Here is a 12,740-nt window from a genome sequence, read left to right as displayed (position 1 = left end):
GGAGGGCGAATCTGCACACCGAGTTCCAGGTTTTGGCTGCTTTTCCCAGCAAGAAAAGCGTGGGCTGGGGGCTCGGTACAGGCAGAGCCCCCAGGCTCCCTGCGAGGTGCAGCTCGGGCTGAGAAGGGCACACGCACCATGGATGGAGACCCACCAGTTCCTGGAAAGACACACCAGCTTCCTCTTTTTTGTCCCTTCCTCCTCTCTTGATTTCATTTCCCAGCAGAGATAACAGATACAATAAAAGGGATGCAAACTGGTTCTCCATGGTGTTTTTCTGTAAGGGCTGATGAGATTGAGGCACCGCAATGATGGCTGCTGAGTTTGGGGAGCACTTCTGCATCCCTCACCTCAGCCACACCATGTGCCTGACACCCCAAAACTTCCGTGGTCCCAACAGGGCTGTAATCTATCCCAATGTGGAGCTAGGAGTTTGAAGAACAGGTTGTCCAGAGCAGCTGTGGCTGCCCCTGGATCCGTGGAAGTGTCCAGGGCCAGGCTAGACAGGGCTTGGAGCAGCCTGGAACAGTGGAAGGTGTCCCTGCCATGGCAGGGGAGGGGGCACTGGATGGGCTTTAAGGTCCCTTCCAGCCCAAACCAGTCTGGGATTCTATGAATTTCCAATTCCTAGCTCAGAGGGCGCATCCAAACAGCTTTGTGAGGAACACCAACAGAACAGTCCCAGGAATACAAGAAGAGGCTTCACAGGGACTTTTGTGTATCATTTTTCTGTTCCTCTTGCCCAGAGTCAGGACGGCCTGAACCACAGCTCAGCACAGGGAGAAGCTCACGGGACTATCCCCAGGATCTTCTGGGATGTTTGGCTTGTGGCACATGAGGATTTTACTAGGAATGACACAACTGCCCTTTTACATCTATTTCCTGCTATAAACAATTCCACATAAAGCATTTCTAGAAACACATTTTAATATGCAAACACACTAACAGAGGGAAAACAGTGTGAGTACGTAAATTAATTGTAGATTATTAATGAGGCAGCAATTAGCCAGAGGAGCATTAATGGGCTGTGAGCAATTCAGGTAAGCACAAGGCACATGCCAGCCTGGGAGCATCACTCGTGACACCAGAGACAAAGAGGAGCCGGAATCAGGGCTTGGCTGAAAACTTTGTCAGTGGAGGACAAGGAAAAACCATTTTTCCAGCACAAGAGACAAAAGACAGACAAGTCACCTTCCTTCCTTAATGTCCCTCCCAAATCAAATCCGTGTGGGATTCCGTGGTTCTTGGAAATAAGGGTTACAGAATAATCATCCACAGAGGAAGGAAGATTTCAAAGCTTTGACTACTTACATTAGTCAAGTGCTAATTTAGGAGGGCAGTTGATGACTGAATGGTTTCTGCAGAAGGGTGTAATGAGAGGGTAGAAAAAGCACAAGGAAAGAAATAAAGAGAAGTTGAACTTTCTCACCTCAGAATATTCATTTTGCTTCTGTGTTTTCTCATGGTGAGTGAGGGTATAATCATCCAGTGCCTGCCCAACCTCGTGACTCTGGAACTGCACGTTTAGAGATGCTTTCAGTGTTGCCCACAGACTTTGCCCAAAGAAGTGATAACTCTCCTTGAACCACCTTACACCTCCTTGAAAGCCAGAGACTTGCTGTGTCTATGCCCAGGCTTAACCAGAGCTGCTCTTTCCCCCCTGATGTGGCTCCTTGGTGCTGGGAAGGGCAGAGGAGGAGGCAGAGTGTGTTTGCTTCCTCCTCAGGCTGGAAGTGACGCTGCTTTTCCACCCCATCCCACCCAGCACCCACCCCCTGCGTGGGGTTCAGAGCTGGGGCCTCAGGGGATTTCTGACATTCCTCAAAAGGGGAAGGATGGCACCTTCTCCTTTGCAGGGAAGCCCAGTCAGCGAGATTTGGGTCAAAGGAGACCCAGGCAGATGGGAGCAAGCTATATAAAGCAAGCACAGCTGGCTGCAGGGCACTGCAAGGCAGCAGGGCTTTCCCAAGGTAAGTGGGGATGGAGGATTGCTTTCCCTCTTTTCCTCCTTTCACCAGAAGCTGTGGTGCAAGTGGGGAGCAAGTGCCAGCCTGGGAAGCAGGACTGAAGGAGATGCTGCCTGAGATGCCAGCCCAGAAGAAAAGCAGCGGGTGCAGCCCTCGAGGGCTGAACATCCCTCCAATGTTTCTCCCTTTCTCCTGATTTTGCTTTTTCCTACCTCTCCCCCATCTGATTCCCATCACTTCCCATCCCTGATGCTTTGTGCCGAAACAACAGGGCCATCTTTACCCCCTTGTTGCTCCTGGTCCCCAGAGAGAGGGAGAACCTCTGCTCCTGGGTGATGAGGAAGGAAAGAAAGAAGGTGGTTGGTATAACAGAGAATGGTTTGGTTTCCTTCCCAGAGCCATCAGAAGGATGAACTCTCTCCTCAGCCTCTCCGTGCTGTTTGTGTGGGGTAAGTGTCCTCTCTCAGTCCCAAGGCTCTCTGTGCAGCTACATCCATTGAAATCAGGACCAGGCTGGTGATTTCTCCACCTCTCCCCATCACCAGCTCTCCCAGAAATGCCACAACTCTCCTGTGCCAAGCTGGGAACACATTTCCTCTCTGCTGCATTATAATCTCTAAGACATCACCAGCCTGGTGCCAGTTTAGGGGCTGGAGGGATGGAGCTGCTGTTGTGGGGGCAGGGAATCAGTGTGGTCTCCCTGATTTCCCCCCCTGCAGGCTTGCCCCCAGCCCACGGGAGCCTCTTGCAGCTGCACCAGATGATCTCAGAGGTGACAGGGAAAAACGCTCTTCTGTATTACGGCTTCTACGGCTGCTACTGCGGGCTGGGGGGCAGGGGGCAGCCCAAGGATGCCACAGACAGGTGAGAGCCCACTTAAAAACCCCCTGCACGGACACGTTCTTGAATATTTTTAAATTTGTGGCATGAGGGGGAGAAACCTCCATCCCCTAAAGCTTCGATCTCCTGTGCAGATGCTGCCAGCTGCATGATACCTGCTATGAAAACCTCCTGAGGTACCACTGCGATGCCAAGACACGCCCCTACCGCTACAACTGGCACTACGGCAGGCTCTCCTGCAGTGAGTAGGGCCCTGGAAAAGGGGGTGCCGTCCCCCCAAAGCCGGGGCTGACCCGGGCTCCCCTCGTCCCGCAGGACAGGGCTCCCGGTGTGCCTTCTTGTCCTGCGAGTGCGACCGCAGCCTGGCGCTGTGCCTGAGGAGAAACGTCGGCAGCTACAAGAAACGCTACCAGTTCTACCCCAACACGCGGTGCCGGTGACGGGAGCTGGGATGCGGCGCCGGGATCGCCCTTCATCCCGGCCCGTGCCGACCGCACCAGAGCCGCTGGAAACTAAAACAACGCAGAAATAAACAACGTTCTTGTCCAACAGCCCCGGCCCTCTGAGAGCTGCTGTTGGGCAGGGAGAGAAATCCCCGTAAATAACCAACATCTTCCCAAAACTTTCCAAGAACTCGGTCTCGGCCCCTGCGTCACTCGAGGCTGCAGCCGCGGGCGAGGGGGGCTGGCCGGGGGGGAAGGGGCGTAGCACTCCCCGCGTTTGGGACAGACGAGTCCTTTTGGAACTTCCAGTCGGAGCTCGCGGGCTGGACACGCAGGGCAGGCTCTCCCCGGGAGGACAGACGGACAGCGAGCAAGTGGTGAGCGACCCCCCCTCACTCCGCCGCTGTGGAAAGAAAAATACCGGGGGATGTTGGGGGAGGCAGCGGGAGCGGCCCGTGCCTGTAGGAAAAGTGTAATCGCTTCCGAATGGAAGCAGTGCGAGGCTGCACTGCACGGGGAGAGCTGCGCTGGGCGCCAAAAGCGGTGGGACGGGAGGTGAGAAATGCTGGAGGGGGGCGGCAGGGGGTGGGGGATGCTCCAGAAACCACTTGCTCTCGGCCGAGAGGCAGCAACGCTGATGTGAGGGGGCACAGCTGCTTTCCTCCCTCCAGATTTTGGGGATGATCCTATTTCAGAGGAAGCTTCTCACGGCTGCTCCTATCAAACTGGTGACGCTGCCTGGCTGAGCCTGTCCCGTTTCTCCTCCCAGGCCCAGGTGAGAGGAAGATGAAGGTCCTGCTGGTGCTGACGATGCTGTTTGCCTGCAGTAAGTGCACCCCGACCCACAGACAGGAGCCAGGCTCATCCCCAAACTCCTGTGCACTCCTCAGGGGGACTCCCAGCAAAGCTTCCTTCCCTCCCCAGTTCCTGCAAGCCTCATTCCTGCACGTAACTTACAAAAAAAAAAAAAAAAAATTTAAAAAAATCACATTTTAATCACATTTTATGGTCACTCTAGGTGTGTTCACAGCGCACGGGAAGCACCCACGCACCTTCACACCGGGACTCGAGGGAAGCACCGTAGGAAACCTGACTGCCCATGGATGCTACAGGGGATGGGGCACCTCGAGGGCTTCAGTGGATCGGTACAGGCAACGCTACCCCAGAGGGCTAACGCTGGCCCCGGGGTAACCCCGGGGACCTGCACCACCCCAGCAGCCCCCCTGAAGTTTTGCAAAATGCAGACCGGGTGCTTGGCAGCAGCAGGAAGGAATCAGGTTTTCGGGAAGCAGGGAAAGTGATGCAGTGTTCACGCCAACTCCATCCCGGAGTCGGTAGGGTGGTGCCAGCGACAACTGCCAGGTCCATGGGATGCCATCAGAGGAGGGGGACGCTCCTGAAGCCAGGATGCGGGGCAGGGCTTGCACGGGGAGGCAGAGGCTTGACGTGGGAACGGGCAGGACAGAGAAGCTTCTGGGTGATCCAGAGCAGGAGGAAGCAGAGCTGGCGGCTCTCCCGCCCGGCTCGCAGAGCCTGTGCCAGCTGGGGCAGCAGCAGCCGGTGCCACATTCCCGACAGCCCAGCTCTCCTCCTCCCGCAGGTGCTGCCTGCTCCGAGCCTGCTGCTACGCCCGGCTGGCAGCGCGGCGCTGCCGCGTGGGACCCGTGCAGCCGCTCTCTGTGCCCCGGGCAGGGATCCCCACCTGCAGTGAGTGCTCGTCCCTGGGCTCGGGCTGCCCCTTTCCACACCATCCCCTCTTTCGTGGCGCCCTTTCCCGGGCTGCTCGGGGCAGGTCTCAGGGGCGCTCTCGGTGCCCGCAGGCTCGGGGACGCGCTGCCAGCGAGGCGCCTGCAGGTGCGAGCGGGCGGCGCGGCTGTGCCGGGCCCGGCTCGGCCGGGCTCAGCTCGGCCAGGCCCAGCTCCACCGCCGCGCCGGGTGCCGGGGACGAGCCGGGCGCTGCTGAGGCAAAAACTCCCTTTGCGAAACCATCTCCGGGCTGATCGGCGAAGGGACGGCGCCGGCAGCGCTTCCCAGCCTGGCGAGTCTCCTCCTCGGGGCTTTTTGGCTTCGAGGCGAGGACAAGAAGCGTCCGGTCAAGAGGAGCGGGAGCAGCGCTGACCCGATGTCCAGCACGGCAAAACAAGGGAGGAGTGGACACCTGCCCCTCGTCCCGGTGAGGGGCGGGATGGGAAGCGTCCCCCTTGGCAGCCTGTCCGCTCCCTCCGCTTCCTGCTTCTCAGCAAATTCCCTCCTGTTGCTCCAAAATAAAACCAGAGAGCCCAAAGCACCGGTTCCCAGTGTGCAGTGACTCAGCTGAGCCCAGCGACCACCCCTCACCTCTCAGACAGGTTTCCTGTTGAAGTATTCAGCAAAAATGACACTTGAGAGGTGACACAACTCATCCCTGAACTGCCCCAATTCAGCTCTAAACCTTCAGGCTCTGAAAATGTCCCGTTTTTCTGAGAGACGGAGAATGAGGCCGGTGGAAGGGCCGGGGACAGGCACGATGGCGTGGGAGGGCTGGCCTTGGACTTCTCTGATCCTTGTGGGTCCCTTCCAGCTCGAGACATTCTGTGATCCCCTAAATCTCTGCTGTGACAGCATGGCCGGGAGCTTGCCTCACACCCAGTGCTGAGCAAAACAGAGTTCTCACCAGAAAAGAATGTTTGGCCCAATTCTGCAACAATCCTGAGCACGTTCCTTAGGAAAAGGCAGCTCAAGCAGTGGCTGCTTCCCCCCACTTCAGCATCCCCAGGTTTTGTGCCTTGGGGTGCTGACCCCAGCAGATTTCCGGGCTCCAAATGCCTTAGGGGGCCTCAGCAAGGAAATAAAGCCACAGAAAAAGCAACAAAACACTGTTTCCTCAGGGGCTGATTCCCAGCTGGAATTCCCTGGATTGCCCCATAGCTGAACTCAATGGCACCAGGAAACAGCCCTGAAATCAGTGATGCTTCTGCCAGCTGCCACCCGGGAATCAGGGAATCACCCGTGTGGAACCCTGGGGCAGAGGAGGAAGGAGCCCTTCGCCCAGCAGCTGATAATTGCAGGGCATAAATCAAGGATCAAATCCTCACCGAGAGCATGGATATCCCAGACAGATTGCAGGCTGAGATAATCACACTGTCCCTTTGTAAATTCTGGGTGAATTTTAACCATCCATGAATTTTCCTGTTTGGACATCCGGCTGTACAAATCCATTCATACAAATCCTCCAAATGCTGATGGTTTGGCTCAGATGCTGCACCCCCTCAGAGCATTGCAATAAACTGGGCTGCAAGAGTTGTGGTTTTCATACTATGAAACAAAATCCACAGCTTCCCCAGGAGGCATTTGGCTTGGGGGGGCTTATTTCCCATTTGGAGAAGTGGCCCTGCAAACCTGCCACAGGCAGAGGGGCTGGGGTGGAGAGGCTTTCAGTGGAGCTCAGCCAGTTTGATGGACAAGAATATCCCTTATTCCCCTGTGATAAAACCGGTTGTGGACTTGGAAAATCCTGAATTATGGCAAATCCTGCTTTACCCAATTAACACCATCCCAGAGGACTACTTAAATTAGCCCAGAGAGCTGATGAGGCAAAGGACCCACACCAGAGAGGGGGAAGAGATTTTGCTGAGCGGAGTTCCCGTCTGTCAGCATCTCTCTGATTCCCACACAAGTTGCATCCTTGTTCCCTGCCTCGGTTTCCCTACCAGCCCTGTGGGGATTTCCTCCCCTGCCTCAGTGCCTGCCCATGCTGGGGTTCCCCAAAAAGCAGCACAGAGCAGCTGCAATCTCTGCCAGAAGCTGTCTGCTGATTGCTCACTACCACCAATTCAATCAGAGAGTCTCCCTGAGCGAATGACACAAGCAGCCTCTTTTCCCCCCACCTTCTATTATACATCACTTGCATTTTTTATTCCCTGCCATTTGCCTTATTTTGCTTCTAAATAAAGGTGAACCACCCATCTCATGCCATGAGGTATTTGAGAGCAAAACACAGTGCCCAGCACACATGGGGAGAGGGATGGAGCATCCCCAAATGCAGGGGGCATCTGGGCACTGAGGAAGCCCCACTACCAAGAAAACCACCAAACATGGTCTCTGCTCAGCTCTATCTCCAGCCACAGCCATTCTGGAGACCATGGGATCTTCCTCCACTCCCAATGCTGCATCTCACCCCCTCTGGTAAGTTGGAAATGGAGGATACTTTGCACTGGCTGCATTTTCTCCCTGCCCAGCTAAGTCAGGATGGAAACAGTAAGACACAGAATGGTGATTTCTAGCCAAGGCATCAAAAAAACTGTCATCCAGGAAGAAAGTGGACCATGGAATCACAGACTCCTCAGACAATCTTATTCCACCCCCTACCATGGGCAAGGACACCTCATACTAAGTGGTTGCTGTTCTCCCTCAAGTTCTCTCATTTTACTCAAGGAAGCACTGGGAATGCTGAGACACCCAGAGCCATGCACAGACTCAGCCCCAGGCTGCTCCACACGTCCAAAGCCTCCTGCCAAGATCCCACACATCCAAAGCCTCCTGCCAAGACCTCCACCATATGAGGCATCCCACAGCCTCCAGCAGTGCCAGGACACCTGCACAGCAGCAGGACCAGTATGGTGAGGATTGTCAATATTTGCCCACTTTGGGCTCCCCAGAGGAGGGGCCCTGCTGAGGGTGCACGGCCATAAAAGGTGCGACCAGCAGCACCTTGGGCTCACCAAACCCTGGAGCTGCCACTGCCAGAATGAAGCTCCTCTCGCTGCTCCTCTTCTGTGAGTATCCCCCACCAGCTCCCACCCCGGGGAAGCTCCCGGGTCCAGGGCCACATGGGAATGGTGAAATACCCATTTTTGCTGTGGAAAGGTGGGATGGGAGGTTGCTTTTCCTCATGCTCTTAACCCCCCTTCTCCAGTCCTAGGACTGGCCTTTGCCAGCTGCAACCTGGCCCAGTTTGCAAGGATGATTGAGCTGAAGACGGGGAAATCGGCGCTGGCTTACAACGGATACGGCTGCTACTGCGGCTGGGGCGGCTCCAAACAGCCCCTGGATGCCACCGACAGGTACGCTGGGAGGGGAGAAGGCAGAGCGGGCTCCCTCCTCACCCCCCGGGTACAGCACGTGCAATGTCGCTCCTGCTCCTGAGGGTGGAAATAGCCATGAGAAAGTTGTTGCTTGTCCTTAAAGCCTCTGTAGAAGCGGCTCAGCAGCAGCAGCCGATAGCGGAGATGCACGTGGCTGATGTTTGACCGTAGTGTCCCAACTGTCCCCTGCCCTGACCTCGGCTCTCGTGCCCCCAGGTGCTGTCACGCCCACGACTGCTGCTACAAGAAGTTGGTTGCCTCCGGCTGCAGCCCCAAAACGGTCACCTACAAATACGCGTTCCAAAGAAACCAAATAATCTGCGGTGAGAGCGGGGCGGGCGCAGAGCTGCAAGCGGGGAGGCACGGCCACCCACTCAGGGAGCTTGACTTCCAGCATCCCCTTTAGATCATCCTGGCCTGGAAATCACACACAGTGAAGTGGGTGGAAATACAGGAAAAGTGCCAGGAATAAGGCAAATTAGTATTTGCTGGATTATGGTGAAGTTTAGAGCTTGAGGAGGAGCCTTGTCCTTCCCAAGAGGCCAAACACCAAGGGTTTGAGAGGACCCTCCCATCCCAGACAGGGACCTGGCACAGCTGCCCTGACTCCCCCAGAGTGAACTCATTGTTCCACAGAGCACAGCAAAGCACATCCCAGAGATCCAGGCAAACACCCAGAGACACATCAGAGGGAAAGTGACCTGAATGCTCCCTCCAGGGCCAGGTTGCTGCACACCCCAGACTCAACAGAGAGGCTGCACACGCTGTGGGGATGGTCAAAAAACACCCCCTGACCCTCACACCCTTCACCTGCCTCCATCCTCCCCAATTTTCTTCCAGGAAACGGGAGCTCATGCCAAAAACGGGCGTGTGCGTGCGACAAGAGGGCGGTGGAGTGCTTCCGGAGGGCAGCCAGCTCCTACCGCAAATCCTACAGCAACTACCCCAACCACAAGTGCCGGGGCCGGACACCCTCCTGCTGAGCACTCCTGCCGTGCTGCAGCTCCAAACCGGCAGAAACCATCAGAGCTGGGGGCTCTGCCTTCCCTCTGGCCAGGCAGGACACGGCACAGCCCTGTGGCACTGAAAAAGTGTCCAGCACCTTTCCCTTAGCACAGGGAAAACCTGCTTCCCGTTGTTTAATAACTCATGGAAATGAGGTAAACCCTGCAAATAAAGATTTTAAATGTTTCAAAATTGTGGCCAGTGTTGTGTTTTGGGAATCAGTGGTGGGAGGGGTAGGTAACAGCATGGAACTCGGGGGTTGATTTTTTTGAAGAAAATGTCCCTTCCTGCATACATTTTGTCTTAAAAAATGACCAGAAGTGACATTTTAGCAGCAAACCAGTACATCTTAAGAGCTCCAGAGTTAAAAAAAGCCCACAGAAACAGCAAGTGGCTGCTGCACCCCAACCCTAAAGCAGGCTCCGAGCCCAGCTTCTCTCCAGGGGTTGAGCCTCAATCACAATCCAACCCCATCCCACATCTAATGACTGTTTAAGCAATTAATACTCACTGAAGGCATGGGGGAGCCCAGGGGTGGGGCCTCAGAGGCTTGGGTGGCTCTTTCTAGTGGACAGACATCTCCTCAAGCTGCAGCTCCAGGCAGCCACCTTGTCCCACACTACAGCTGCACATGATCCCAAATGAGCCCTAATTACCTCCAACAAGCCAGGGCTGGCTGTACCCTGGGCCTTGATGGAGGCACCTCCAGCTGTAATGCTGCCTCTGGAGACGCGACCTGCCTAAAATAAAGGAGTTTTAAGGGTAATTTATTTGATTTCCACATCAGTGCTGAGGGCTCCTACCTGGCTTGATTAAGTGTTTGACTACAAGCAACAGCACCCCTGCCTCAAGCTCCTACAGTTAATGTGGTATCTTTATAACTCCAAACCACTAATTTCTTCTCATCTTCTACAGGCAATAAGGATTCTAGAAGCTGAGACAGAGCCAATGCTGCCTTCTAAGGCTGGTGCTTGCACCCAGGAAGCTCCAAGGAACCACCCCACAGCTCAACACCAGCACAAACCATCTTCTTTTATCCCACACTGGATTATGGATCATTCTTCATCCCCAATTTCTCTCCCTTTCTGCAGCTCCCAAAGCTATGGAGACCATGGCTGACGTGGCAAAGCTGTGAGATAAACCAGAAGGCAACTCCTAAGTAGGAACAAGGGAAAGGAGACACTGAGCAGCACGGGCAGAAGATCTTCCCCATACACAGACAAGTTTATGGAGGTCAGCCAGAACCTGCCTAAATGCTTAAAACTTCCAGTTCAACTGAATTCCTGACCTGCAGGGGCAGGATTTGGGAAAGTAAGTCCAGGGAAGATGATGGTGGGAGACAGGAGGCAGGGAGAGTGGCTTTCTGCATCCTCCTGCTGCCTATTCGCCCTCGAGAGGCTCACAGTGACCCTGCTGCAGCAGCAGCCAAAACACCCTGATATTTGTCAGCCAGCTGCTAAGAACAAACAGTCATCCTCCTCAAAGCCCAAGGGAATATCCAGAGCTTATTGTCCATCCCTGGCCCGTGGATTACGGAGCACTCAGCTCCACCAAGGAGTAAACACACATGATGTATGAATCACGGTGTTGTTCTGCTCTGCTTTCTTGCCTCCCTTCCTCCTCCCAGGAAAATCCACCACCAGTTTTAAAAGCAAATTCTCTGCGTAAACTGAGTTCTGTGAAGAATGTTGCACAAAGATTCCCTAGGGAAAAAAGTTTAGATTGGGAAGGTGGAAATTTCAACGGGAAAAATGTGAAACAGACAAAATCAGTTTTAACATCTTTGGATATGGAATGGCTGTGCAGGCACAAAGCTACCCTGGCAAGATAAAGGGAATTTGACTGGTTTGTCAAGATTTATGAGCCCAGCACATTAGGAGTTTATTTTAATCATATTACACTTCAAAATTAAAGCATTTTCAGCTGCAGACTTTGTTCCATGTATCAGAGGCCACGAGCTGCAGGCCATCTCTCCCTCTGCTGTTGGTGCTGCTTTGCAGACCCCCCCCTTTCATCCAACACACGATGGGGTGAGGTTTGGGTTCCCTGCTCAGCCTCCAGACCAACTCCCTTCACAGCCCTCAGGCTTCAGGCAACAACGAATGCCTTATCAGCTCTGGCTCCACAGGACAAAAACCCAATTCATTGAGATCAAACCTCTTACTCACAGTGTACAGCTGCAATTTCTTATCTTTCCAAACCTGTAGAACACACCTGCCTTTCAGACCAAAACACAGGACTGGGCAGGACACATGTGACACAGTCACCTGCACTGCCTTGCCAAACCTGCTGTCACAATTTATCACCCCCTGAAAGAACTTGCACTTTCTCCCCACTAAGCTGTGACTCACCTCCCTTTCCACTACTGTAAAAATTACTGTCTTGGAGAAAAAGGAATTCCTACACCACCAATTCTTACAGGAGATCTCCTTTCTTTTTATTCTTCAAGTAACAGCAGCAGACCACATCAAGTACCAGCCCAGTTCTTAGCAGTTCAGTAAAAAAAAAAAAAAAAAAAAAAAAAAAATTAATATTTCCATGCTGATTTATAAACTTTAAAGCAGAGACAAATTTTTCAAATGCAATAGTCCTTAATTTTAAAAAATCCCTTTCACCTGTGCCCTGGCTGATGAGGTGTCTCCTGTGTGTAAGTGCACATGTGCTTTCTTCAAGCTTAGTGTTTATTACAAGCCCAAAAACCTGAGTCGAGCTGAAACACTGTGAGCTATAAATCAAAGGCTGAGTCCCACAGTCCTTTCACCTCAATCCAAATTCTCAGTCCTACGGTGGAAAACATCACAGGAGTCAAGCTGTGCATCCTACTTGGTGACCTCACTAAAAGGGAATTTAAGAAGAAAAAAACCTACCCTGGAAAAAAGCTTGATTTATGAAGTGAAATCGGCAGGTTTCCCAGGGATCACTGCTGCCTGGAAGCTTCTTCTCAGGACTCTTGGTCCTTTGGCTATACTAATTTCATTTGGAGACTAATACCTATCCAGCTCCTAACTTGGACTAAAGCCCTGGAGTAGCCCAAAAGCTCTGGAACAGGGCAAAGGGGACAAGATTCCAGGTGTCCGAGTAACAACACTCATCAGAAACTTCAAGCCTGCTCCTGTCACATTTTACCAGATCGAAGAATCAGCTCTGCATTCTCATGAGTCCACTGGGATTATTGTTTTGGGGGTTTTTTCCCCCCTACAGGTCTCATCTTAAAGGAGCTGATCCCAAACCTCAGCAGGCATGGATGCAGCAATCCCTGTCTCCCTCCATGTATTCATCACTTCTGAACCTGCTCAGTGCAATGCCAGCAGTTCTAGTGAGATTAAAACTTGTCACTGTATTCCTGCATGGCAAACAAAAGAGGAATGTTTTATTTGAGACAGTGCTGGCTGACACACTTTGCTTTGGAAAGGATTCTGAGA

General features: G+C 53.5%; 2 protein-coding genes across 7 annotated transcripts; both read left to right on the top strand.

The window, feature by feature from the left end:
* Positions 1-2,361: 2,361 nt before the first annotated feature.
* LOC121351390 (phospholipase A2, membrane associated-like) lies at positions 2,362-5,537 on the top strand. 6 transcript variants are annotated; one of them, XM_041463509.1, is made up of 8 exons: positions 2,362-2,416; positions 2,687-2,831; positions 2,942-3,048; positions 3,123-3,627; positions 4,020-4,076; positions 4,269-4,395; positions 4,851-4,957; positions 5,071-5,537. In XM_041463509.1, the coding sequence occupies exons 1-4, from the start codon at positions 2,377-2,379 to the stop codon at positions 3,245-3,247; spliced, it is 417 nt and encodes a 138-aa protein (XP_041319443.1). In that variant the 5' UTR covers positions 2,362-2,376; the 3' UTR covers positions 3,248-3,627; positions 4,020-4,076; positions 4,269-4,395; positions 4,851-4,957; positions 5,071-5,537. The 6 variants fall into 6 exon arrangements, with proteins under 6 accessions (XP_041319443.1, XP_041319438.1, XP_041319441.1 ...); XM_041463504.1 differs by lacking the exons at positions 2,362-2,416; positions 2,687-2,831; positions 2,942-3,048 and having other exon boundaries at positions 3,496-3,627; positions 3,946-4,025; XM_041463507.1 differs by lacking the exons at positions 2,362-2,416; positions 2,687-2,831; positions 2,942-3,048 and having other exon boundaries at positions 3,498-3,627; positions 3,946-4,076.
* Positions 5,538-7,338: 1,801 nt separating this feature from the next.
* On the top strand, positions 7,339-9,454 carry LOC121351392 (basic phospholipase A2 caudoxin-like). The gene is made up of 4 exons (XM_041463511.1): positions 7,339-8,004; positions 8,145-8,292; positions 8,530-8,636; positions 9,154-9,454. Exons 1-4 carry the CDS (start codon positions 7,977-7,979, stop codon positions 9,294-9,296), a joined length of 426 nt encoding a protein of 141 aa, XP_041319445.1. The 5' UTR covers positions 7,339-7,976; the 3' UTR covers positions 9,297-9,454.
* Positions 9,455-12,740: the final 3,286 nt, after the last annotated feature.

This window comes from Pyrgilauda ruficollis, unplaced genomic scaffold (genome assembly GCF_017590135.1).
Source record: "Pyrgilauda ruficollis isolate IOZ18807 unplaced genomic scaffold, ASM1759013v1 scaffold165, whole genome shotgun sequence".
NCBI classification, from domain to species: domain Eukaryota; kingdom Metazoa; phylum Chordata; class Aves; order Passeriformes; family Passeridae; genus Pyrgilauda; species Pyrgilauda ruficollis.
The sequence above is the reverse complement of the archived record's forward strand: the minus strand, read 5'-3'. Positions and strand labels throughout refer to the sequence as shown.